The following is a 25,763-nucleotide window of genomic DNA, read 5'->3' as shown; positions in this document are numbered from 1 at the left end:
GATGTACATCCCTGCTGTGATTTTGTCTGCAGCCCGCCCCATTAACCCCCCGGCCGCCGGACATTATACATTACCCGGTCCCCGTTCCTGCTTGCTTCGGGGATCCCGGTGTCTTCACGGCCCGCCCGGCCAATCAGTGCGCTGCGGCGGGGCAGCGCACTGATTGGCCGGGCGGAACGTGTCGGGAGCCGCTGAAGCAAGCAGGAGCCGGGATCAGGTAATGTATATCCTGCCCGCCCCCCTGCAGCCCCGATCGCCCCCAGCCCCCAGCCGCACGATCGCCCCCAGCCCCGCAGCCCCCGGCCGCACGATCGCCCCCAGCCCCCGGCCGCACGATCGCCCCCAGCCCTGCAGCCCCCGGCCGCACGATCGCCCCCAGCCCCGCAGCCCCCGGCCACACGATCGCCCCCAGCCCCGCAGCCCCCGGCCGCACGATCGCCCCCAGCCCCGCAGCCCCGGGCCGCATGATCGCCCGCAGCCCCGCAGCCCCCGGCTGCATGATCGCCCGCTGGGGGCGATCGTGCGGTCGGGGGCTGCAGGGCTTCAGGCGATCGTGCGGCCGAGGGCTGCGGGGCGATCGTGCGGCCGGGGGCTGGGGGCGATCGTGCGGCCGGGGGCTGGGGGCGATCGTGCGGCCGGGGGCTGGGGGTGATCATGCGGCCGGGGGCTGGGGGCGATCATGCGGCCGGGGGCTGCGGGGCTGGGGGCGATCATGCGGTCGGGGGCTGCAGGGCTGGGGGCGATCGTGCGGCCGGGGGCTGGGGGCGATATACATTACCTGATCCCGGCTCCTGCTTGCTTCAGCGGCTCCCGACACGTTCTGCCTGGCCAATCAGTGCGCTGCCCCGCCGCAGCGCACTGATTGGCCGGGCGGGCCGTGAAGACACCGGGAGCCCCGAAGCAAGCAGGAACGGGGACCGGGTAATGTATAATGTCCGGCGGCCGGGGGGTTAATGGGGCGGGCTGCAGACAAAATCGCAGCAGGGATGTACATCCCTGCTGCGAGTTTCTCTGCTATTGAAAGTATAGGGACGGGATCTGCAGCGAGTCTCCCTGCAAAAACGCAGCAAGGAGACTTGCTGCAGATCCAGCAAGTGGGTTTGTAACCTTAAGGAAGAAAAAAAATTACGTAAAAATGAAAATTAGCACGATCCTGAAGGGGTTAAGCTCCACTTCTGAGTACTAGAACTGATATTTTGCTTATTGTCATTTTGGTTCCTTCTCTTCCTACCATATTTATGTCTCCTCAGGCTCACCGCTTACGTCGTCAAAGTATTTTCCTTGGCCTCAAGTCTTATTGACGTAAAGAATTATTTGATATGCAAGTCAGTGAAGGATCTCATTGTAAATAAGCAGAATCCAGATGGGCAATTCAGAGAGGAGGCATATGTCTCTTCTCCGGGGATGGCGGTATGTACAAGAACCTCCATACAATATTACACGTCATAGGAACGTGATTCTTTCAGTATTTAGGCCTAGTGACAGCAACATTGTTACCGACTACTGGAGACCAACACAATCCATTGTGAAGTAGACAATGTTCTTATATTGGCTAGTATAATACATTTGTCAATCCTTTCCTTTTTTATTGCTCACAAATGTGATACCCATAGGCTATGTTCACACATTGCACTTATTGCACGTTTAATTGCATTATTTGGCGCTATTTGTGATAAAATATCAATATTTTTGCATCAATTCCCTCAAAATTCCGTAAATTGTACTCCTCAACTGTCCCACTGAAGCATCCCCCCGCCATATAAAAAATAGGTCGTCAATATAACTGATATGTATCCCATAAATATATAACTCTTCAAAAGTCCCCATAATACGATTTGTAACAGAAGGCATTTGGCGGTAGGTACGACCATGATAGGTAAAAAATATATATATATATATATATATATATATATATATATATATATATATATTTTTAAATAAACTCTGATCCCTTTATAAGGAATTCATTTTGTAAAGAAGGGATATTGTTCACAGAATATTTACATACACCTTTAAATTTCTATTTGTGAAAATATGTGTGCACAATAAGGTATAAATCACAAAATCTTCACACCAAGGTATTGTGGATAAGATCTCCTGAATCCCTAGCCAGTAAGTAAAGGCTGCAAAAAACTATACAATGCGCTAAGTGTCTCATCGTGCTATTTGTATGTTACTGAGGGGTTGGGTGAGTGACTTACAAGCACCAAACCGCCCTCGGTCGGCCCGCCTCTTTCTAATGATAATAAACGGAGTGGGATGGCCAGGGGGTGAAAGACCCCTTAAAAGAGAAGCCCAGCGTTTTGTTTTTTTTAAATAAATCCTGCAGGGGTAGGGTGAACAACTACCTACATAAGGAACAACTACTTACCTCTCCCCATGCGCGTGAATCAGAGTGCCAAAAGGTCTAGGACCCTTGGCGGAAGGCATTTTCCCCCCGAAAAATCACCACTCAGGGGAAAATGCCTGAGAGAGAGAGAGCAGGATGGCAGCAGGCAGTTACAGCAGAGCAAAGAGACTAACAGCGTGATATAGGGACAGAGAGGAATGGCCGAAATTGACTGACTGATTTTCCAATTTTTGACACTCTTACAATAACATGCTTAAACAAATTTGCCCTTCTGTAACAGTCCCAGCGTGGTGATTGCCCCGCCGGTGGGCAGGTACAGACGGCCGGTCACAAGTTAGCTGGAAACAACGTGACGCCACTTCTGTAGTGGTTGGCCGAGATATAGCTCTGCCCAGTGGTAATCTGTCATGACGCCAGTTCCGGTTGGTCACACAGGTATGGTTGCACACCTGCTTTTATTTTTGTGTGCTGGCTATACCTTGTTCCCTTGTGGACAGTGACCTGGCGGGCTGTTGCGGGGTCCCTTGGGCAATTATCACAGTGGTCCAGAGTGAAGTAATGACCCACCTGAACTATTGGCACTGCCACCCACAGAAAGGGAAGATGACCCAAGGAAGCTGTATGTACTGTGCAGGTGCTTACTAAGGAACCACAGAGTCTCTTAAGCATAAGTAGAATCTGGTTTACTGTGCAGATACTTAAGATAGGCGGCAAGGTAATACAGCTTTGCCTTGATACAATACTTTACAGTATGTAAAGTCACTTAATACTTAAGGCTGGGTTCACACACTGTATACTTCAGGCAGTATTTGGTCCTCAAGTCAGGTCCTCATAGCAACCAAAACCAGGAGTGGATTGAAAACACAGAAAGGCTCTGTTCACACAATGTTGAAATTGAGTGGATGGCCGTCATATAACGGTAAATAACTGCCATTATTTCAATATAACAGCCGTTGTTTTAAAATAACAGCAAATATTTGCCATTAAATGACGGCCATCCACTCAATTACAACATTATGTGAACATAGCCTTTCTGTGTTTTCAATCCACTCCTGGTTTTGGTTGCTATACAGCCTCACAAATACAGCCTCAAATATACATAGTGTGAACCCAGCCTCAGAGTGCATATCTGTACTGAGAGGAGAAGGAGTGGTACAGCTGTGCTGGCTGAGTTGCGTGCTGAGAGGTAGAAAGTTCAGAGGAGTAGAAAGGAGGATGTTGAGAGAGTACCAACCTTAGTAGTACTGTGCTCTGCCGGAACTTCAGAGGTAGAATAAGAAGAATACTTGAAAGTAGAAAGAGAATACTTGTGCCTGTGTTTTGACTCTTTGGTCTTTGACCCACATACTGTATTGCCCACCAGTGTCGAGTGACCCGTCCTAGAGAGTGACACAAGCCCCAGACCTTGTTACCTGGGATGGGCGGTATGCTGAGGGTTCCCTGCTTACACCCGCACTGCGAAATAGAGTTCATAGGCTTCTAGCAACATTGCTCTATCTGGATCAGTTTCTTTACTGTTTTATGGAGATTGTCCTGCACTGTGTTCCTCTGGTCTATGGCGCGGGTTGAGATGATCCATGACTTGCCCTCTCTAATAGCGATTTAACAATACATAGTGCTTAGTAGTGTTGCTTGAGGGGAAACTGTGGCTAGGTTCAGCATATACTGTACATGTGCTCTGCTCAGTGTCTAGACCACAACTCACTGACTGGGGGGACCTGGCAGGAGCCAGGGCCCAACATGACTGCTGTAGAGAGCGTTCTACCTTGCGTCCTTCCTTCACTGAATCCAAAGACAAAAAAACCTACACTTCCTCTACCCAAATGACTTCCTGCCTACAGCGCACGTAAGGTGTGCTGTGAGTGGGTGAGGACTGCATGTAAAGAAGTAAAGATAAAGATGATAGGTGAGAAAAAGAAAAGACTCTCATTGGTGTACAGATCCATGTGAAATGCAAACAAAACAATAACCCCTTAGGTACTACAGCCGTGCAATATCTGGACATACATAGCTACAACAACGACATCTTGTGATAAAACTCTGGTACTACTACATTACCACTTACTCTTAAAAGTACAGCTACTATAGTTTTGACTGTCTTAATGAAATTTGTTAAGATTCACAAATCTTAATGAGTTTGACCGAAAATTCATGAAGCTCGCAAAATAAATTTCCAGATGCTTCACTATCTCTAATTACTGTATATTCATTACATAGATTTATTTTAGCAACAAGTTAGACCCACAATTTCTTGCTGCACAAAGCTTATTATACACCTACAGCTTTCTAAGGAGACACCGTGAATGGCTTTTTTTTAATGATATCTTGTGTTCTCTTTTTTACATAGGGCGGTATAACAAAAGATTCTGCTGATCTAGATTCTACTCTCACAGCCTTCGTCCTCATCTCCATGCTGACAAGTAAAGAAACCTGTGCTGAAGACATTGGTGTAAGTTCTTTCATTTCACTACATGTTGCTATTAGGGTCCCCTCTTCTACACTTTTTATAGTCCCACTTTCTGTGAAATATAGATGAGATAATATACACATCACTTACACAGTCAAACTATGGTCACATTACGTATGAGACCGGCCATTTTGTGAACGGCCGGTCTCTGAAAAGATCATACCGGCCTGATGATCTTTAGCCCTGCAGAGTTCTAATGCGGTCACATCCATGCGCGGCCGCATCAGAACTCCCCACTGCACACTATGGAGCGAGTGGCTGGGATCCCAGTCAGATCGCACACTGACTCAACTCAGATGTTCATTTTATGTAACTAATGAGAACAAATTGATCTATTATATTTTCTCGATCCCGTTCTGCCATTAGACAATTGAAAATGTATTGTAAGGAATCCAGTGTGGCTGCTAGAGGATCCCAATGGCTGTCAACTAGGACCATCCTTACTATTCGCAAGCTTTGCAACAATATAAATATAAAAAGTGTGGAAACCAGGCCAAGAATGGTTTTCACCAATCCTCTCCCACCAAAGAATATGTACTCAGATCAATGAAGCAGTATTAAGTTCACTTCAACCCAAATGAGGAGCATGACTATGTCATAGAAAACTCTACCTACTGGTAGCCCATTGTTCCCACTATAATCCAAGTATAAGAGAAAGAATTTAGGCAAAAAAAGCCAGAGAAGCCTCTTCCCATTTATCCATCATACAATGAACACCAAAAACTCTTGACCCATCTGGAGTTCCATAAGAATCAAGGCATCACCTGTTCAATGGCAAGAGAAGTACTGAATGCGGCTCCATAACCATCATCAATGAGCCAAAGAATTTATGAATATTCACTTAATCCCATGGGGAAGTTTTTACAATTTTAACCATTTAAGGCAGTTAAAGGGAATCTGCCACAAGATTTATGTCACCCTAAATGAGGGCATTGTAACTAGTGACAGAAATGCTGAACAGATCAGTGTATTACTTGTGTTATTCTGTTTAGCCGTTCTCCTAATATGCAGGAGAATAGGATTCTTGCCACACCCCTCCCCCCACAATCCAGCTGCTGATTAACAATTACTGCCTATACACAGCATGAATAGATAACTGCCAATCAGCAGCTGATGGGTGGAGATTTCTGCTTCTCATAAATATCCAGGACTACTGGGCACACCATTATTATTGTCCATGTTATTCAGGAGGATATCTCTGGATATAGCTGCTCAGAACAATATAAGTGATACATCATTCTGCTCAGCTTCTCTGTTACTACCCTGAGATAGGACAGCGGATATCTACTGACAGTCTCTTAAAATTAATATTTGATATATTGACTTATAGGAGTTTAATGCATCTATGTATCTTTTCTGTAGTCCATTCAACAAGCCAGCATTGAAAGAGCCATACAATATATAAAAAATCATTATGAAGCCCTGAATAAACCTTACTCCATAGCCATCACCTCCTATGCACTGGCCAAGGCGGGCAGGCTCAATGACATCAGGAAACTAATGGCGGCATCTACAGGTAGAGTACCAGCACTCATACAGTGTGCCACCAACAAATGTTATACTATTTTTCTTATATTTTAGTATAAATATTTTACATTAACTCATTCCTGACATCCTATGTACATGAAACATTCAGCAACTGATCCAAGTATCTAAACCTCCTAGATGCCATGTCTAATAGAGACTGTGGCATCTAAGTGGTTAGACAGACAGGGGAGTCTATCTTTCACCCTGTCTTTTTCCCAGCAAAGTTATCATGGTGGTGGTAGTGGTGGTGGAGTGTGTGTGTATATGTTTGTATTTGATGGGGGTGATTTGTGATACCATTCAGGCACCTGTTGAAGGACTTCAGGTGTGCTATCATTTCAACTATAAGGGCAGAAGTGCACTGCACATGGTAAAATACAGAGATATTGTCAGGACGGGGAGGTAGGGATGAGACGAGACAGTGGGCCCTAGGTCTGAACCCACCCACTTTCCCTACCTACTTGCCTCAATAGGCCCTAGGCAGCCGCAGACAACCACGAAGATGTGCACTATACTGTATAAGTGTAACACAGACCAAGACAAACACAACAAAGGAGATTCAAACAAGCCATGTCAGAACCAAACGGGCAACGCAGTACAAAATCAGGGATCAGGGATAGTCCAAGGTCAGAGACGGGAGGTCAGGTAACAAGTCGAGCAAGCAGAGGAATTAGGAACGTGGATCGCAGGAATAGATAGGGTGAGCTGAAATCAGAGTATGAACCTTAATTGCCAGCAGGGAAAGACTGTCTCTGCTTTGATTTATGAGGATCAAGAGCCTGCTCCAGATCTCCATTGGACCGGCGCTCTGATCTTCAAGGTTCTGGACAGGCAGAGGAATATGCAAGAGGAGTCCAACAGCATCCATGGCTATATTTCCAAAACTTTATTGGTGTCCAAGTCACAAAGATACAACGTTTCGACCTCCACTGAGGTCTTTGTCAAGTGGACCTCAGTGGAGGTCGAAATGTCGTATCTATGTGACTTGGACACCAATAAAGTTTTGGAAATATAGCCAGGGATGCTGTTGGACTCCTCTTGCATTATCACGTTGTACCCACTTGGGGATCGTGGGTGACCCAGCGTGCAAAAGGAGGGACTGACAGGGACTATTGGTGCTGCTGGATCTACCAGAGTGTATAGGCAGAGGAATATGTCAATCAAAAGACACTGCTCAGCTGCAGCGATCAAGGCTAGCAGTGAGCATTGTAACTCCTGCATTGCAAGGAGGCTGAGAAGCAAGCAGGTGTGTCACACAAAAAGTAAAAACCAGGTCCAGTTCCCACCAGGTTAGTGCACAGATATGTAAGATAGATTAGATAAGCTAATAAAAAGATTGTATAGCCATGTTTTCTAGTGAGGGTAAAAGTTGAATAGACAATAAACCAGATAGAATTGTTGGCTTTCTGTAAAACTTGGCATGCAGTTGTAGTGTCCTAGTACGGTGTGCATGTCTTCCACCTGTTCAAAGGTATCTCACTTTACCCTGTCTCTTTACACAACTGAAGGAAACCAACAGGAGGTTAGTCCCAGTCACCTCTATATTGGTAAGTTAGTTCCTGGTGGGTGGGTTCTACTCAGTTGGAGTTGTAGAGAGAGAGAGAGAGAGAGAGAGAGAGAGAGAGAACACTTGTGAGAGAAAAAGCCATGCACTGCTAAACCCAAAGGTAAGGTAACTGTCACCTGGGTTTAACTTTGCCTAAACCTAGAATTCCTATACATTCAGGACTATCCACCAAACAGAGTGGAGCAAATAGCATACTCCATCGAAATTTGCTTGGCCTACTCTGGTAATCTTGAGAGGTTAACTTTGCCCAGTTGTTTAATCTTTGGACTTGTACTACCAAATCTGGCACTCACTGGACTTGTTTGGCATAAGGCTGTCTTCCTCTCCTATCTTCTGATTCTAACTGTGAGTATGAAGGTTTTCTTCCTACACAAAGTCACCCCTAACCATTCCGGCAGAGAACTGCACTATTTAGGCAAGGTCCCCAAGACAGCCCCCCTAGCTTACTTAGCTCAGCTACACTTAAGAGTGCAATATTTTCCCCCACAAAAGACTAAAAATGACACTTAAGTTTCTACAATTTTATGACAATAGGACCGGCTTAGGTTTTTTTGAAAACAGCGGACTTTAGCAGTTATTTTTTTTTTTTGTTTAAATTTCCTTCTAGACAACACCCACTGGGATGAACCGAGCTCCCGCTTTGTATCCATTGAGGCTACCTCCTATGCCCTCCTCACCCTCTTAACCATGAAGGAGTTTGAGAAAGCGGCACCACTGGTACAATGGCTAACCGAGCAGAGATACTATGGAGTTGTTTGGGGATCAACGCAGGTATGGCATTGTGTTCAGCAGATGATATCAAAACTTTAGTTTAGGTCTTCCATAGTCATCTGCCATTAAAGTGACTCTGTACCCACAATCTGACCCCCCCACCACCACCACCAAACCACTTGTACCTTCAGATAGCTGCTTTTAATCTGTCCTGGGGTCCGTTCGGCAGGTAATGCAGTTATTGTCCAAAAAACAACTTTTAAACTTGCAGCCCTGTGCCAAACGGCCGGGGATTACATTTGTATATGCATTAGGCGGGCACAACCTCTCTGTCCCTCCTCCCCGCCCTCCTCATCATTAGGAATGCTCCAGGCAGATTGCTCCCTATTCCCCACCTGTGTGAATAATGAACATGGGCTGAATCGTTAAGACACCTTTGCAATGTTCAAACAGCAGTAAATGTTCCTGGAGCATTCCTAATGATGTTGGTGCCAGCCTAATGCATATACAAATGTAAGCCCCGGCCGTTGGGCATGTTTGGGTAAGTTTAAAAGTTGTTTTTTGGACAATAACTGCAACACCTGCTGAACAAACCTCAGGACAGATCTTGGATTAAAAGCAGCTATCTGAAGGTACAAGTGGTTTGGGGGCGTCAGATTGTGGGGACAGAGTCGCTTTAAAAAGGGTAAAAGAGTCAACTGGCCATAGCTGCTAGAGGATCTTGTAAATATTTGGGGTGTTTTTGTGCCTTAGAGCTTACACGCTGCAGATAAGTGAGCCTTTCATATAAGAGATTACACTCTACAAGACAGACGTCTTCCCATAAGAGCTTACAATCTACAGGACAGCACCTGCTTGTTCCTCATTTCCTGCTCACTGTTGGTGCTATAACATGCAGCGGCAGGAGCGGTGGGCCACGGGGAGCAGTGGGAGGGGCTGCCAGGACGATATAAAGATGGACGCACATAGAAGATAGCGGTCTCCTGCTGCCACTCCTATTACGTGGAGAGACGGCCAGCAGACCATCGCTATCGTTATCAGGATTTCGGTTCACCTAGAACAATCAGTTAACATCTCGTGTTGCCTTTCTGTATGAGCTATTGTAGTGTCCCAGCACAGGTAAGCCACAAAGTTTTTATTGCACAAGTAACTCACTGAGGTATTCACAGTGGCATAAAGTCAAGATGAACTATGGGGGAGATTTAGCAAAGGGTGTAAAATTTAGACTGGTGCAAACTGCCCACAGCAACCAATTACAGCTCAGCTTCTAGCTGTGGTAAAAGGAAAGAGGAGCTGTGATTGGTTGCTGTGGTCAGTTTGCACCAGTCTAAATTTTACACCCTTTGATAAATCTCCCCCGTAGTGTTTTTCACCACTATATGTTGCTCTTATACTTACTGTATATATTGCATTCAAGGAAGCATTGGGTTAACTGTTGTTTGTCACATGTTTGCTTCCCCCTATCAGGCCTGTTTCCTTCCTTTTTCTGTCCTATCTCCTTTGTTTTCTCTTTTGCACACATGGCCCCACCAATCACTAGGAGGTTTTGTTTTGCCTCTATAAAAGGGAGGTTCGTTCCTGATGGGAGGATCTTTTAATTCAGTCAGTAGAGGAAACAACACAAAAGACAGTTCCTGCTGCAGTGAAGCCAGGGCCTGGCTTAGGCCAGGATCCTTGTCAGGGACAAGGAAAGAGACTTTTTCTTATGCAAGTAACTACCGCTAGCTGTTGTGCATAATATGTACGTGGGATCTTCCTTACCACTGCCAGGTAGAAATTCATTCCAACCTCGGTTGTTTTCCAGAGATGAAGCCTTTATTTAGATTCAGTCCCAGAGTGACAGCAAGTGGTTTTAGCTCTGATGTAATAGAGTTATGAATGAAAGTACTACAATACCTAGAAGCTTTACCTTAATTCATTCATATCCTCTATATGTTCATCCTTATTCCTCCATCTTGTCTGTGTATATCCATCATCCACCCTTCCACAGTCCACATACCATTTCTACCTCATTGGTTAACATTGAAGAACATTTGATTGGATAAAAGCAGGATAATCTAGTTTTCAAACTAAATACTCAATCTGATTGGTCAAGAAGACTGAAATTATTTTGTGTAGTAACTATGCAGATGTTCCTTCCTTTGGAGGGAAGGTTTCATGGTTGGCCTATTGTTTAGAGAACTTTGCTTTTTTCTGGCCTATTTTTTAGAGATGTGTTATCTAAACAATAAAACCTACCAGGGAAAACAAGAGTGATCTTTGAAGTTACCTGCACCAAATAGCCCTACATCCTGCTTACCTGCAAGGAGTGTGATGTCTATCAAACCTTACATATTAGCCTGCTCCAATCTACATATCAAACAGAGTTTGGGAGGAGCCATAAATTGCAGGAATGTTGAAGGCCCCATCCAGTCTTTGGAGTATAATGAAATGGTAATCCTTCAATATTTTACCAATGTTCTACCCCTATATACTTTACACACACACACACACACACACACACACATAAATATATGTGCTAGACCCCTCAGGAGGAAAGGATGTCCTCTGAGCATCACCTTGTCCACACCAAGGATACTCCCAACATGATGCAGGGCAGCATACCTGCCTTAGGTACTGACCCCAGTAGGACAAAGCTGCAGTAAATAGCTACGTATCCTACTGTAACACACAGCTATTCTGAGAAATTGTGGGAGGTCTGCTTTATCCAGAGCAGGGACCTGGGACCTCGTACTACCCTAGCATGACGTGTACCCAAAACTATAGGACATAAGACTGTAAAATCAATTTTTTTCTTCTCCGTTTGTTCTTCACTACGCGATCCCAACAGAGTAAGATTATTTTCACAGAATTCATTAGTTTAGACCAAGGTAAAAAAAAAAAAAAACATTAAGTAGCTTGGTTTCCTAATGCTGCTTACTGTTATTTTGTGTTCCTCCCCTGGTCATTGCTCTGACCATATGAACCATCTTCCAAACTACGGCCTTCAGTTTCCGTTACCTAGTGGTGTGTTACTAGTTTAGTATTGTTTCTTCTGATATTGATATGCGCTTGTATGATTTTCTCATGCAACTGGTCACCCTAAGTCCTGGGGGCATCTAAGTATTGGGAGTCATTGTTATTGCACAGGAAAGGTGACTTCTACAGGAGAAAATTAGGGTTTTTCTTTTATTTCCTAAATTGTAGTAATAGAAACTTTCTCCTAATACAATGAGGATAATTCTATATGCTGGGATTATGGGTAAGGTGCTGACATTTTTCCCTCCGTTAACCTTTTGGCTCTAGGCTACTATGATGCAGTTTGAAGCCGTTGCCCAGTATCTGATAGATGTACCAAATGTCAATGACTTGGATATGATTGTCACATTTAAGCTACCGGGGAGATCCCAAAATACAACTCATCGGCTCCACCTACAAAATGCCCTTCTGGCCCGGTCAGAGGAGGTAAGAGGCGAGGGATGCAATGCTGCTCACATCACTAGTGTAGGAATAACAGTCCTGTCATCTATTTCTTTGCAGACTTCTCAAATTGGAGACTTTACAGTCACTGCAGGAGGAAAGGGTCGGGGCTCTCTGACGGTAAGGAAGGACGGACTTTACTAGTGGTGGGCTTCATGGACAAATCACTTACCTATTCCCAATGAATGTGACTAGGAAAAAAAGGAGTCCTGATTTGGGGACCTATCATTCTACTCACCTCTATGTTGTACATGGACTGTATTATTAATTTTTCCTGCAGTGGGTTAATCTAATTGGATTAGTTTCCTGTATTTTTTATTTTATTACTTTTGTCCTTAAAGGAGTACTCCAGCGAAAAACGTTTTCTTTCAAATCAACTGGTTTCAGAAAGTTATATACATACTGTATGTAATTTACTTCTGAATGCAAAATTGCACACTTTTAGTCACATCAAATCCAGAAAAATTGTGATAAGTGATCAAAAAGTCCCATATATGCAAGTAAGGTACCGATAGAAGTACAGATCATGGCGCAAAAAAAATGACACCTCACACAGCTCCATAGACCAAAGGATAAAAGCGCTATAAGGATGGGAATAGAGCAATTTTAGGAATTTTTTTTTTTTTTTTTTAAAGTTTAAATTTTTTAAAAGCCACCAAATAAAGTTTAAGTTTCATAAGTTACATATCGTCGTCATCATATCGACTTAAAGGAACATAGATCACAAGTCAGTTTTACCAAATTACAAATCTATTTAACTCCCCAGTTCCTCGGCCCTGCAGAATATCCAGAGCGTCTATATCAGTCATGTCAAACTCTGGCCCGCAGTTCAGAGTTTGAATTACATCTGGCCCACCATCGCATTAGATAATAATAAAGGATGGTCCGCACAGCCGCTTATAATCTTGTAGGCCACAGACAGTTTTTAGCTTGTGGCCTAGGAGTATGTGAGCAGTGTTCCGACGCCGGCAGCGCAGTGACGTCATCACACATGTCCTGCGCTGGGCACCTCCCGGGGCCTCTGGGGCCGCAGAAAAGTGTGAGTCCAAGCTAATGGGACATGTCACCCATGGATAGCCCCCAATGCTTACATGAGAAGATGAGTGGGCAGCCGTATCTCCGCGGCAGGCCCGGCATCAGGAGCGGGATCGGCAGGATTGGGCAAGTATGGGGGGCTGTATCCAGGGGTAGGGTGGGTTTGGGGGGCCATCCACGGGTGACAGGTTCCCTTTAACAACTGGTTTAGGGGCTGGCTACTATATAAGAGTCTATTGGGGAGGGCTGGCTACTGTATAAGACACTATGGGGAGGGCTGGCTACTATATAAGAGACTATGGGGAGGGCTGGCTACTATATAAGAGACTATGGGGGAGGGCTGGGTACTATATAAGAGACTATGGGGAGGGCTGGCTACTATATAAGACTATGGGGGAGGGCTGGGTACTATATAAGAGACTATGGGGAGGGCTGGCTACTATATGAGAGTATGGGGAGGGCTGGCTACTATATAAGAGTCTATTGGGGAGGGCTGGCTACTATATAAGACACTATGGGGAGGGCTGGCTACTATATAAGAAACTATGGGGGAGGGCTGGGTACTATATAAGAGACTATGGGGGAGGGCTGGCTACTATATGAGACTATTGGGGAGAGCTGGCTACTATATAAGAGACTATGGGGGAGGGCTGGCTACTATATGAGACTACAGGGGAGGGCTAGCTACTATATAAGAGACTATGGGGGGGAGGGCTGGCTACTATATGAGACAATGGGGGGAGCTGGCTACTATATAAGAGACTATGGGGAGGGCTGGCTACTATATAAGAGACTATGGGGGAGGGCTGGCTACTATATAAGAGACTATGGGGGAGGGCTGGCTACTATATGAGACTACAGGGGAGGGCTAGCTACTATATAAGAGACTATGGGGGGAGGGCTGGCTACTATATGAGACTATGGGGGAGGGCTGGCTACTATATGAGACAATGGGGGGGGGGGGGGGCTGGCTACTATATGAGACTATGGGGGAAGGCTGGCTACTATATATGAGACTATGGGGCTGAGCTGGCTACTATATAAGACACTATGGGGAGGGCTGGCTACTATATATGAGACTATGGGGGAGAGCTGGATACTATATAAGAGACTATGGGGAAGAGCTGGCTACTATATGAGACTATGGGGGAGAGCTGGCTACTATATGAGACTATGGGGAGGGCTGGCTACTATATAAGAGACTATGGGGAGGGCTGGCTACTATATGAGACTATGGGGGAGGGCTGGCTAGTATATGAGACTATGGGGGAGGGCTGGCTACTATATGAGACTACAGGGGAGGGCTGGCTACTGTAAGAGACTATGGGGAAGAACTGACTACTATATGAGACTACAGGGGAGAGCTGGCTACTATATGAGACTACAGGGGAGAGCTGGCTACCATATTAGACTATAGGGGAGGGCTGGCTACTATATGAGACTATGGGGAGGGCTGGCTACTATATGAGACTATGAGGGAGGGCTGGCTACTATATGAGACTACAGGGGAGGGCTGGCTACTGTAAGAGACTATGGGGGAGAACTGGCTACTATAAGAGACTACAGGGGAGAGTTGGCTACTATATGAGACTACAGGGGAGAGTTGGCTACTATATGAGACTACAGGGGAGGGCTGACTACTATATGAGACTACAGGGGAGGGCTGACTACTATGTGAGACTATTGGAGAGGGCTAGCTTCTAAATGGGACACTTGGGGGGCTGACTACTATTTGGGCACTATTGGGAGGGCTGGCTAATATGTGGGGCAATTTTGGTTGGGTTGGCTACTACATGGGGCAATATTTGGGGGGTTGGCTATTACATGGGATGGGGTTTAATCATGTCATAGAAACTTATCATGTCATTTATCACAGTGCACAGAGCTGGGGGATGCACACCACTGACAGTGCCAGGACCGCCGCATTCTCGCTTCAATAATTATCATGGTTAGCCCCCGACTTTGATTTTTTAATTTTGGCTCACTGTGTATTTGATCTAGATAGATAGATAGAAATTATTCGCAGAGTTTTCTATTGCTTACAGTATGTTAAACATTGAATATAATCCCATGTGACCACCAGGTATCATCTGTATATTACACTCTTGGAACAGAGGAGAAAAAATGCAACAATTTTGATCTGTCAGTGACCATCAAGGACGAACCTCAAGGTAAGATGTCTTGTGATTCTCTTATCATTGCTTATCAGTATTAATAATCCATTATCTGGAGAGATTCAGTGCTGTATAACATCCATTACAGACAGGTGGCTGCAGACTATGTATTTCAGGTACACATGTCCCCCTTATACTACAAAACATGATTTATGGCCATAGCCTTGATGGTTTTTAGCCTGACTAAGGGGGCTGCGTGTACCTGAAACGTGTAGTGTTAGGCCTTTTACGTTTTTAAATGGTTGGAATAAAACATTGTACAGTAATTTTAATCAAACTTCTGTGCTGGACCTCATCTGTCTCCTTGATGTTGTCCTGCATCTGATCCCAGTGCGGAGGGGGCTGTCCGAGCTGAACTATGAGCAGCCATTATTATACAAGATGGGAGGATGTACAGACTTTTATTCATAGCTGGCTATGCCCAATGCAAGGACATTGCATGGAAGTACAGACAAAAGCTTCATGTCAGTATGACAGGCCTGCAAGTACAAAGGGTAGGAACCAGCCTAGGACACCACCATGGTACGGGCAGGGGGTGTGTGCAATTTTAGTAGGTGACAAATAAAGCTGAGCTGTGTATAGCGCTCGGTGCTGCCGGCTGTGTACAGTGCTCCGTGCTGCCGGTTGTGTATAGTGCTCCCTGCTGCTGGCTGTGTATAGTGCTCCGTGCTCGCAGCACAGATGACACCAGAAAATTTCGGACACTTGGCTCAACGCGGGTAACTAGGACTGGAACTTGTGTCACCCCAATAGGACGGGTACCGGGACACTGCAGGGCAAAAGGTGGTATAGTGACAAAGGTTGAAACACGGGCACAAGTATTCTTCTTCTTTCAAGTATTCTTCTTCTAAAGTTCCGGCAGAGCACAGTATTACATTGGGTTGGGACTCTCAAGACAAACCCCTCTCCACTACTCTAAACTCTCTACTCTTCTCAGCACTGCTATTTCACTCTCTACCTCAGTATCTCTCAGTGCAGATCTGGTGAACGAAAGTCTCAACAGTCACTACTTATCCTGTATCACAGAAGACTTACTAGTAAAGAAAGTGTTATTTATTCTACTGGGACTCAGTGATGATTGCACCAGCACCTACACACAAGCTACACTGTCCTTGGGTTATTTCCCCTTTCTGTGGGTGGCAGTACTGACAGTCCGGGTGGGTCATAATTCCACTCTGGACCACTGTGATAAGTGCTTATGGGACCCATCGAAATCCGGCAGGTCATCGACCATTGGGGATCAATACAGCCAGCCACAAAAAACTAAAAGCCGCTATACCATCACACCTGTGGTGTCACGACAACCTCTTAACTCGCTGAGCTATATTCCACCGACCATCCACCATAGAAGTGGTCTCACACATCACCATCTAGCAAGTGAACGGTCGCAGCTGCAGGGCAGCCACCACAGTGACAATAAGCTCCTTTTTATTCTTGAATATTCTCTATGTTGGTCATGTACATTATTGCCAAGTGATAATTATGTTGGTGCGTAAAGGTTGACCTTGTATTGTAGTTTAGCCCCTCCCACATGACATAACCCATAGATAACAATGGCGCTGGTTGTGGTGGTATATAAAAAGTAATCTTGCCTAGAGAGATTGCTAAGGATATCTTGCTATCTATCACATTGAAGGTTGTGGTACTTAGGCCCAGTATCCCAGGGAACTAAGCCGTCTGATCTCCACCAGTGAGCCCAGTCAGATGAAATGTGATTTATTCTTACACTTTCTCACACAGCTCGGAGACCAGAGGAAGCCATATCAACTGTGTCCATGACTATCTGCACCCGGTGAGTCCATAACTACTGGTAATATAGTATAAATCTCTTCATGTTTTGGACACAAGTATAAGGAAATACATTGGATGAGTGAACAGTATAGAATTATGCATATATAGATCTCACAGCAATAGACTAAAGCTATAACCTCTACTTTTTTTTTTTTGGTAGGTTCCTTAAAAACCATGATTCCACCATGTCTGTCATTGATATCTCTATGATGACCGGTTTTAAACCAGATATAGATGACCTGAATAGGGTGAGTATCATTATTTAGAGGCAATTTAAAGGGGTAGTGCGGCGCTAAGAAATTATTCACAAAATAACACACATTACAAAGTTATACAACTTTGTAATGTATGTTATGTATGTGAATGGCTCCCTTCCCGTGTTTTACGACCCCCGCCTGTGTACCCGGAAGTGTAGTGCAGTATACATACCTGATCCGTGTCGACCAACCCCGTCTGTAATCTTGTCAAAGACGTCATCTTCTGGAGGCCGGCCGACCCGCAGAATGCAAGCGGAATTTAAGCCCCCACTGACTTCGGGTATGTGCACACTGAGCAATTCTAGCGGAATTCTGCCCGAATTCCGCCATAAAAAGCGGGCGGAGTTCCACGCAACATTGCTCTTTCCATAGAGAACAATGGGATTTCCGACTGCCCGTGCACACAGAGTAAATTTCCGTGCGGATTCCGCGCAGAATCCGCATTCCGCCCGGAGGGTATGTGCACACTGAGCAATTCTCGCGGAATTCCGCCCGAATTCCGCCATAAAAAGCGGGCGGAATCCGCGTGGAATTCCGCCCGTATAAATGCAACATTGCTCCTTCCATAAAGAACAATGGGATTTCCGACTGCCCGTGCACACAGAGTAAATTTCCGTGCGGATTCCGCGCAGAATCCGCATTCCGCCCGAAGATTGTACATGTCAATTCTTTGGGCGGATTCTGCAAGAGGAATCCTATAGAAGTCAATGGGGGCTTAAATTCCGCTTGCATTCTGCTCAAATTCTGCTTGAATTCTGCTTGAATTCCTCAAGAATTGCTCAGTGTGCACATACCCCAAGAGCGGATACCTCTTCAATTCCTCACCTTTTCCAGTGTGCACATACTCAGGGTAGATTCACATTAGAGGAATTCTCAAGGAATTTGCAAGGAAATGAAGCAGAATAAATTCCGCGCAATTTCCGCCTCAATTCCACACTGAATATTAAATTCCACGGCGCAATTTTCAGCACGGAAATTCCGCTGTGTGAACAAATAAGGCTAGGTTCACACTCCGTTTTCAGCATCCGTTTAATGGATCCGTTTTTTGTAAAAGAACGGATTGCAAAAAACAGATGCATTTGTGTGCGTCCGTTTTTGATCTGTTTTTCCATTGACTTTCATTATAAAAAAAAACAACGGATCAAATGGATCCGTTTTTTTACGCACAATAAAGTACTGTTGACACTACTTTTTTGACATTTAAAAAAAAACAGATCCGTTAAACGGATTGCAAAAACGCAGTGTGTAACCACCCTAAGCGGAAAGCCCATTACATTCTTTATGGGCGGAATTACGGGCGGATTCCGCACACATCTTGACACAGAATCTGCCTGAAAATCTATGAGAATTCCTCAGTGTGAACCTACCCATATGGAGTAATACCACAGACCTCTATATCCACAAATGCTGCTATACAAAACCTGAACCTGCCTGCCAGTGATGTTTTATATGATGTCTTATTGTCTAAGGTTTGTAAAAATTGAGTCCTTTATTTCTAGCTCAAGAAAGGAGCGGACAGATACGTCTCCAACTTCGAGATTAACAGGGACGCATTTGATAAGGGCCGTTTGATTCTGTACATTGACCGGGTAAGACGTTTCTTGTTGCTGCATGGACTGATCAGATCATCATAGTACAAGCTTCTCTGTAAGACTAAACCTCGTAGATTATCTCCTGGGAGGTGGAGAACAACACTATGACTCCTTATACCCCAAAATGGTAGATAGCCTTGGGTTGTCTTTATGATCCTGCCTCTTACATACTGTATCCACCTATTGAGCTTTCCTTGTTTTCTTGAAGACTAAGGGTCCTATTACATGGGGCGATTATTGGCCTAACAGACCAAAATTGCATAGGGCGAGTGACCAGCCGATGTGTGTCTGATAAATGACAGCAACAATGGGCTGCATACATCATCCAACACTTGTCCATGCAGCCCTCTCTATCTGGTTTTCGACCTTGTAATAGATTCACTAAACAATCACCGATCTACAAAACCTTTAGATCTCATGTTGTTCCTTCTGCTCCTACTGTCTTGGTCTTCAAGCATAGAATACATATAGCTGATGTGGGCCTGGCATTTTTCCAGGTTGTTCCTTCTGCTCCTACTGTCTTGGTCTTCAAGCATAGAATACATATAGCTGATGTGGGCCTGGCATTTTTCCCAGGTTGTTCACCAGAATGATGTTATAGTCTTTTATAGTCATTTGGTGAGTCTCCATTGGCTCAGCCTTGGTGCCAGTCAGTTTCTCTTTATGCTTATCTTCGTACAAGTCATACCCAAGAGGTTCAAGAGTATCCGAGAGGAAATGCCATCAAAATATCTGGAGATTGATTCGTCAGCAAATCCGATCTGAGGTTCTTTAGAGGGGTTTTGGACACATGAGATGTTAAATGAGATATCCAATGGATAGCTTAGCAGATACTAACTGGTTAGGTGCCAACAACCCTCACTCTCACTGACAGTCTGGTGCCCACATTAAACATTGAATCTGGCTAGTAGCAGTTGGCAGGTGGCCATGTGCAACTGCAGCTTAAAGGGGTAGTGCACCAAAAAAATTTTCTTTCAAATCAACTGCTGCCATGAAGTGCCAGAGATTTGTAATTTACTTCTATTAAAAAAATCTCAAGCCTTCCAGTACTTATCAGCTGCTGTGTGTCCAGAAGGAAGTGGTGTTTTCTTTCCTGTCTGACACAGTGCTCTCTGTTGCCTCCTCTGTCCATGTCAGGAACTGTCCAGAGAAGGAGCAAATCCCCATAGAAAACCTCTCCTGCTCTCCAGACTGGAAATAATACCACTTCATGCTGGGCATACAGTAGCTGATAAGTACTGGAAGGCTTGAGATTTTTTAATAGAAGTAAATTACAAATCTCTGGCACTTCATGGCAGCAGTTGATTTGAAAGAAAATTTTTTTGGGTGCACTACCCCTTTAACTCCTATACAGCTGTTATATGGTCAATGGAGACAATGATGAACAGCCACTATATGGTGAACGGAGCTTATAATCCTTTTGGGTACGTTCACACTAACCGGATCCGCAGCGTATTTCATTTAAATAACTGAACACCGAGCATCAAATCTGCACCATCAAATCAGCTGCAGATCTGCTGCGGATCCTGTAGGTGTGAACACACCCTTTATCTGGGCCGTGAAGGCACCTAACCTCTGAATGGCGAGGTGTCAGGTATCAGCACCTGCTCATCAGGGAGTGACTGATGACCTATCCTGTGGATAGCTCATCAGTATATTTTTCCCCAAAAATTCCTTTAAGTTCGTAGGGTTTGGGAAGGAGTAACAGTAGCCCAAGTTTGTTTGAATTTCTCTTGTGACCATTTTGAGTTCGGATTTCCCAAAATGCTTCCGGCAGTGCTCACCTGGGATTTCACTGTACTGAGCACTTTACCAGCAGCTGACAGTATTATCTTTGGCTGGTCTCCCTGAGATCAGGGATCTGTTTCCCGAATGCCCCAACATGGCTTTTATATGGGGACAATCTGATAACCCTAGTAGCCTTTGTCCTCAAACCACTAGATAATCCCTATTATTCATTATTACTCTTAGATTTCCCATAAGGAGGAAGACTGTCTAAAATTCAACCTTCTTCAGTACTTTGCAGTAGGACTTATCCAGCCGGGCTCCGTCACAGTGTACGACTACTACTCTCCAGGTAAGGTGGCTGGCTGGTATGGTGACGTCGGTCTTCTTCCCCACGCATAGACAGTGCAATACTATAAATATTGCACTATGCATGCGCCAATCTAGGCATGGGTCCATCATCGTACCTGTACTCAGAAGACCTGGTGCATGTGCCAGGCCTTGTTTCCATCAAAAGCTTATTGGCTGGTAGAAGCTGCAGTCTGAGTGGCTGGAACGGTGTTGGCCAGCCAATAAGCAGGGAAAGTTACCGTTACCTGCAAGTTGTGTCTGGCTGGAACCGGGGGGGTGCAGTGCCTGGCTGGAACTGGGTGGCATATGTCTAAAACTAGTGGGCATCTGGGTGCAAATGTGGTAATAAAGTGGGAAGCATATTGGGCTGCAACTGAGGGCATATCTGGCTGTAATGGGGGGGGGACATCTGGCTATAAGTGGGGGGCATATCTGGCTGCAAGTGGGGGGCATATCTTCTGTATGACTGTACCTCCCCCTGTATGTATAAATATAGAGAGAAAGAAATAGAGAGCAAGCATGAGCGTAAGGGGCACATAGTATATATAAGGGATTAGGAAACATAGAAGTTCATTCAGTTTTAATAAATATTTGTAAAGAACCCCCCCTCCTCCTCCCAAAGAAAAGACACAGTAACACACTCACACAGACACGCACACACAGTAGCACACTCGCACAACACAAGCAATAATGTACACAGGAACAACAAACAAAGCATAGTAGCACACAGACACACACAATAACGCACACAGGAACACAAGTACACACTGCAGTTCTCCCTATGGCCACTAGGTGTGCTGTGCAAGGAAACAAGCAGAACAGAATGTAAACAAACAATTTAAGGTGTAAACAAAGCTCTATCATGACAGGAGGAGCTACTATTTTGACAGTTTTAACCTCTGCTTAGCTGCAGGGTAAGACTTTTCAGTTTTCACCATTTCAGTTTATACCATTTTGAGTGTATGACCTAAGACTGTGTTCAATAAAGGTGATGAGTTGTATGAGTCTTAAAGGGGTTGCCCAGCATTCAGCATGTTTTAACATATTGCTGTTGGTGCATATAAAACAATAAACATGTTATACTTACCTCTCCGCACTCCCCAGGTGTCCTCCTCTGGTGTGGGCGATGGCCCTGCACTGACTGCAGAGCCTCCATCTCCAAAAGACAACGTCGTCTTGAGAGTGACATCCCACTCAGCCAATTACTGACCGAGACAGGACAGCCCCGTGGCCAGTGATTGGCTGAGCCGGCTACTACTCCCGAAACGAGTTTTCTTCGATAGTGGAGGCAACACCATAGAAGGACACTGAGGGAGCCCGGACAGGTAAGTATAACATGTTTATTGTTTTAAACGCACCGGAAGCAATATATTAAAAAATGCCAAGCGGCAGCCAACCCCTTTAAATCAGAGATGGGTCCAGATTTACCCTGGTACTGGCACATTTTTTTTCATTATTTTTACATAAAAATCTTTTTGCCCACCAGAAAACCGTTGCACTAAATTCTACCACGTGGAAGAAGGCAGCAAACTCCTGGGACAAATCTGCAAAGGAGAAGTGTGCCGCTGCGCAGAAGGTAACCCCGACAACTTTTTTCTATGTTTAGTATTTTGTTGAAAGATTAATTGGTTGATACGTTGAATACATTTTCAAGTTTAAGAAAAAAAACTTATATGCACTGGGATGGTCTGTGTGAAAATTCAATCAATTTTTTTCCTCTTTCCTTTGGCAGAGAATTGCTTTATGCAGCAGAAGTTGGAAGAAGTTAGCTCTCGTATTCGATTTTCAAAGGCGTGTGAATCTGAGGTGGATTATGGTGAGATCTTTATAATGTTATTATTAAATGGTTTAATATTGAGCCTAAGATAAGATTTGGGCCCCACCGGTGTGACTGTTGCCCCCCATCTGTGTTTGCTTCTATGGGGGACATTTATGAAGACCATAATTAAACTAGGCTCCGCCCCAAATGTCCCACTGGATTCACCAAGCAGCACACGCCTCTAAGTAAAACCGGCCTGACCTGCGCCAGCCCTGCCCTGCCGCTAGTGTTTTGTCACAGAGGGTATTTAGTGCTGCCGAGGGGATAAACGTACCCACAGGCTTTCACCCATAATTTTTCAAAAGTCACCACCGGGCTCTTGCTCTCAATTATAAGGTGGGTCACACCAGGCTCTCGCTCACAATTTTTCACAGGGCCACCACAAGGTTCTCGCTCACAATTTTTCAGAGGGTCACCACCAGGCTCTTGCCCAAAATTTTTCACAGGGTCACACCAAGCTCTCACCCACAATTTTTCGCAGGGTCACCACCAGGCTCTTGCTCACAATTATAAGGTGGGTCACACCAAGCTCTCACCCCCAATTTTCGCAGGGCCACCACCAGGCTCTTGCCCACAATTATAAGGTGGGTCACACCAGGCTCTCGCTCACAATTTTTCAGAGGGTCACCACCAGGCTCTTGCCCACAATTATAAGGTGGGTCACACCAGGCTCTCGCTCACAATTTTTCAGAGGGTCACCACCAGGCTCTTGCCCACAATTTTTCACAGGGTCACACCAAGCTCTCACCCCCAATTTTTCACAGGGTCACCACCAGGCTCTTGTCCACAATTATAAGGAGGGTCACCACCAGGGTCTCGCCCACAATTTTTCAGAATGTCAAACCTGTCTCTCACACAAATTTTTTTGGGGTTAAACACCAGCCTATTGTCCACAATTATAAGGAAGGTCACCATCAGGGTCTCACCCACAATAATAAGAAGGGTCACCACCAGGCTCTTGCCCACAATTTTTTAGCGGCTTAGTACTAGGTGCTCACTCACAATCTTTACAGGGTGTGCATGAGGCCCTCTTTTATGTGTAAGGAACGGTGGCAACCCGTGCACTTAACAACTTCAAGTCACTACTTCGAATTTTAAACAAGATGGGTCTGATCATGTCATACACACATAAAATGACAGTGACTGGCGGGTGTAGTTTGATTTCCACCTAGCCTATGGCATCTATGGTTGTCATAGACAATGGGAACTAAGGTCAGAGAGGAACCAGCTTTAAAGGTAGTGTAGGAGTTTTCTTTAAATTTTTGGTTTCTCTACAAGTAAATGTATAAGAGAGTATTCCCTAACATTTTTCCATCTTAAATCGGACTTTATATTGGATTGGGAGCGCATTATTGTCAGTCTGTAGAAGTGCCGTAATACAGCAACCTAGAAGTCTTCGATGTATCCATGCCTGCTCCCCCTGCTGTTCCCATTCTATTTCTGTGGTGTTTCTGTCACCCTCCCCTCTTCGGAGCAGATCACTGATCTCAGGAAACATTAACCTTGGAAACATGAATATGCAAAAAAAGAGCCCATGGACCCTCATTTAAAAGGAATCTGTCAGGTCCTGGGCCCTACCTAAGGTACTGACAGTGTGCTGTAGCTGGCAGCCCCCAGTGAGCATGGTGCCTTTTTGGTAATTTTCCGTGCAGCGGATTATGTACAATCTCAGGTCTCCTACTGTAATGAAGTGGCAAAGAGACGTTGTTTGTGCCACATTCTGGCAGCCTCGCCACTCCTTCCTCCTCCCCCTTCTTCATGAATAATCAATGCTGCCCGGCCTCCTGCTCGCTCAGCTGTCAGCCAGTGTCTCTGATTGCAGATCAGTTCTCTGTAGGCAAGTTATGTCTGACAGAAACACTCAGATATAGTTGAATCTCTCAGCTCAAATGTGTTGGAACTGTGGTCTAGGGGTATCTCACCTGTCTAGTGACCTGCCAGCATTTCATTCTCTGGTTCAAATCCCCTGATGGAAATTAAATAGAGGTCTTTATTTATTTTTTGTTTTCTTCTTCTCATTATTGTATAATTTTTAAGGCTATGTTCACACACAGTATTTTTTTCTAAGTATTTTGGTCAGTATTTTGCAACCAAAACCAGGAGTGGATTGAAAACATAGAAATACTGTTAAAATTGAAAAGATGGTCGTCATTTAATGGCAAATATCGGTCTTTGTTTTAAAATAACAATAATTATTTGCCATTAAGTGGCTGCCATCCACTCAATTTTAACAGTGGTTGAACATAGCCTTTCTGCGTTCCACTCCTGGTTTTGGTTGCAAAATACTGACAAAAAAACCGAGCAAAAATATTGTGTGTGAACATAGCCTAACAATAATACAATAATGAGAAGAAAAAAACAACAACAACCAAAGACCTCTATTTCATGTCCATCAGGGGTTTTGAACCAGAGACCAAACTGCTGGCAGGTCACTAGACAGGTGAGTCACCTTCAGACCACAGCTTCTACATAATTGAGATCAGAGATTCAACTATATGTTAGTGTTTCTTTCAGCCATTACCTGCCTACAGAGGACTGATCTGCAATCAGAGACACTGGCTGACAGCTGAGCGAGCAGGAGGCCAGGCAGCATTGGTTATTCATGAGGAAGAGGGAGGAGGAAGGAGTGGTGAGGCGGCCACAAACACCTCCTCTTTGACTCTTCATTACAGTAGGAGACCTGAGATTGTTCATTATCTGCTGCACAGAAAATTACCAAAAAGGGACCATGCTCACTAGGGGACTGCCAGCTACAGCACACTGTCAGTACCTATGGTAGGGCCCGGGAGCTGACAGATTCCCTTTAAAGGGGTTATCCAGCGCTACAAAAACATGGCCACTTTCCCCCTACTTTTGTCTCTAGTTTGGGTGGGGTTTTGAAACTCAGTTCTATTAAAGTAAATGGAGCTTAATTGCAAATTGCACCTGAACTGGAGAC

General features: G+C 44.9%; 1 protein-coding gene across 1 annotated transcript in view; it reads left to right on the top strand.

Moving 5' to 3' along the window:
- The window catches only part of LOC138769625 (complement C3-like), a 91,689-nt gene that overhangs the window by 62,866 nt on the left and 3,060 nt on the right, over nt 1-25,763 (top strand). Inside the window, exons 25-37 of the mRNA XM_069948222.1 lie at nt 1,251-1,410; nt 4,698-4,799; nt 6,180-6,333; nt 8,519-8,682; nt 11,908-12,066; nt 12,142-12,201; nt 15,200-15,287; nt 17,031-17,082; nt 17,242-17,329; nt 18,838-18,927; nt 20,902-21,007; nt 22,493-22,582; nt 22,739-22,822. Coding sequence (XP_069804323.1) covers nt 1,251-1,410; nt 4,698-4,799; nt 6,180-6,333; nt 8,519-8,682; nt 11,908-12,066; nt 12,142-12,201; nt 15,200-15,287; nt 17,031-17,082; nt 17,242-17,329; nt 18,838-18,927; nt 20,902-21,007; nt 22,493-22,582; nt 22,739-22,822 — 1,397 coding nt within the window. The remainder of the gene's footprint in view (nt 1-1,250; nt 1,411-4,697; nt 4,800-6,179; nt 6,334-8,518; nt 8,683-11,907; nt 12,067-12,141; nt 12,202-15,199; nt 15,288-17,030; nt 17,083-17,241; nt 17,330-18,837; nt 18,928-20,901; nt 21,008-22,492; nt 22,583-22,738; nt 22,823-25,763) is intronic.

Source organism: Dendropsophus ebraccatus, chromosome 1 (assembly GCF_027789765.1).
Source record: "Dendropsophus ebraccatus isolate aDenEbr1 chromosome 1, aDenEbr1.pat, whole genome shotgun sequence".
Taxonomy (NCBI): domain Eukaryota; kingdom Metazoa; phylum Chordata; class Amphibia; order Anura; family Hylidae; genus Dendropsophus; species Dendropsophus ebraccatus.
Note: the sequence above shows the minus strand (reverse complement) of the source record. Positions and strands in the feature narration are given on the sequence as shown.